The 2,318-nt window shown below is 47.6% G+C and overlaps 1 protein-coding gene across 2 annotated transcripts in view; it reads right to left on the bottom strand.

Moving 5' to 3' along the window:
* Window positions 1-2,318, bottom strand: part of LOC109922435 (probetacellulin-like) — a 46,649-nt gene that overhangs the window by 29,793 nt on the left and 14,538 nt on the right. Inside the window, exon 1 of one of the 2 annotated variants that reach the window (XM_048604889.1) lies at window positions 91-420. The exons of the other annotated variant lie outside the window; for it this stretch is intronic. Coding sequence (XP_048460846.1) covers window positions 91-130 — 40 coding nt within the window. The 5' untranslated portion in view covers window positions 131-420. Of the gene's footprint in view, window positions 1-90; window positions 421-2,318 lie in introns of those variants that run through there. 2 annotated transcript variants of the gene reach the window in all.

Here is a 2,318-nt window from a genome sequence, read left to right on the forward strand (position 1 = left end):
CCCCTCTCTCTCCCTCACTCCCTGCACCCCTCTCTCTCCCTCCCTCCCTCCCTCCCTGCACCCCTCTCTCTCCCTCCCTCCCTCCCCTACCTGTAGCCAGCAGTATAGCACTCAGGGTGCACAGCCGCATGCTGTTAGCCTGGGCACAGGGTTGAGTTGGATCAGCAGCGGGCAGTCCCTGAGCAGCTTTCCCTCTGGCTCCGTGCGAGTGCGAGCCGACCTCCCCCACTCCGCACAGCAAGATCCCACTGCAGCTCCCTGCCTCACTCACTCACTCACTCCATTTCACTCCCAAACAAACAGGCTGGGCGCATGCGTCCCTCCGTGCTTTTTTTTTAAACCAGAGAGCCGGAGCTGGGTTATCTCACAGAGTTTATAAATAAATCAATCAGTCTGCTCGCAGCAACGCAGTGTTCCACCTTTCAGTGTCAGTGTGTCATGGCACAGCGAGGGGAGGGGAGGGGAGGGGAGGGGACATTGCTGAGCATGAGACAGGAATCTTGCCAAACTGTCAGAAAAGAAACTGCCCCATTAAAGGTTGGCATTTCTGGAATGTGTGTGAGGATGAGGTACTGGGGTTAAACCAGGTCCAACCCCGCAGGAAGGTCTTTGTCACTTTAGTGAACACAGTGGAAGAGGATTTTTGCCCCTCAGTAGAATAGTTGCTGAGAGTTTGAGCTCCCACTGGAACTACAGAGTGTTTAAATCAATGCTTTCTGTCTCGTGTTAAACACAGTTTCTTCCAGTTGTTGATTTAGTGCATTGTTTTTCAAACTGTGGTGTTTGTGAAGGATTTTCAGGGTTAGGTGGACTGGGAGAGGTACAAACAGGGAGCTGACAGGACAGGTTGATGTTGGGTTGAAGTTCAGAGACATTAGGTTTCACAGTATCAGAATTACAGAAAGGTCATTCGGCCCCATTGTGCCTGCACCTGTTCTATCCCCGAGTGCCAGTCTCCTGCCTTTTCCCCATTTCCCTGCACATCATTTCTATCAAAATAACTATCCAATCCTCTCTTGAATGCCTCAATCGAATCTGCCTACAAAATATTTCCAGGCAGTGCGTTAACAGACCCTAACCACTCACTGCAGAATAAAGTTTTTCCTCACTTCAACCTTGCTTCATTTGCAACCACTTTAAATCTTTTATGAGCTGGAACAACTTCTCCCTGTCTACTCTGCTCAGGCCACTCATGATTTTGAAACCTTCTGTGAAATCGCCTCTCAGCCGTCCTCTCTGAAGAAAGCAGTCCCAATTTCTTCAATCTATCCTCATAGGTGTCGTGCTAGAAAGGATGGTAGAGGGAAAATGGTGCGTTAGGGGTATTGGTGACATCATAGATCCAACCAGCTGGAGGAGGCCATCAGATCAGTGCAAGAGGGGGTGAGTGCATGTTTCCATCACCATCTCCCTGAATCATTTTCTCCAAGACATTAGACTGGTATTCCAGCAATCCTGTAGATTTTGCCACTTGGGTTAAAATTCCCCTCAGTTCCTTCACTTACACCATCGCACCGTCTCTGTGCAATCCACAGGGACAAATTCCAACTTGCCTCAAAATTGTTACCAATGGCTCTGAATGGCCAATATTGAGAGGTCTCATCACATGACATTTCCCTGTCCTCCCTCTCACCATTGGTCTTCTGGCACATCCATTATATCTATCCCAGCCAACCAGAATTTCCATTAGTCAAATGGGTAATGTTTGACCTATGATAACAAGGTGTAGAGTTGGATGAACACAGCAGGCCAAGTAACCACGTTTGACCTATGTCACTCCAGCTAGGACAGGTTCACAGGACTGAACAACTTCCTGTTTGCTTTAAAACAGGGAACTGCCCACAATAAGGTTGGGCTGTGTAAGCACCGGGGTTTGTATATTGACGACTGTTGTTACTGGGCGCAGAAAGAAACCTGTCTGGTGTCCGAATAGGGGCATGTCATTGATCACACCAAAACAAGCCTAGAACTACTCGGTTATTTGTATGTGCTGAGTTAAGGTCACATCCACCTTGACATTTTCACAAGACACTCAATCACTCAAAATGTTGGTAATACGAGATGTTATATGTGGCCAAATAAAGCAAAGTCAAAGATTTGAAAGTCCCTGGCTTGCATGAGAATGAAGGTATTGTACCAACATTGGAAGTCTTTCACTTAGATTCTGCCAGTCCCACTCTCTCTGATTCCACTGAATAACGAAGACAAAATGTTCCATTATCTGAGATAGTAGGAACTGCCAATGCTGGAGAATCGGAGATTACAAGGTGTAGAGCTGCATGAACACAGCAGGCCAAGCAGCATCAGAGGAGCAGGAA

The sequence above is a fragment of the Rhincodon typus genome, chromosome 1 (genome assembly GCF_021869965.1).
Source record: "Rhincodon typus isolate 14 chromosome 1, sRhiTyp1.1, whole genome shotgun sequence".
NCBI classification, from domain to species: Eukaryota; Metazoa; Chordata; class Chondrichthyes; order Orectolobiformes; family Rhincodontidae; genus Rhincodon; species Rhincodon typus.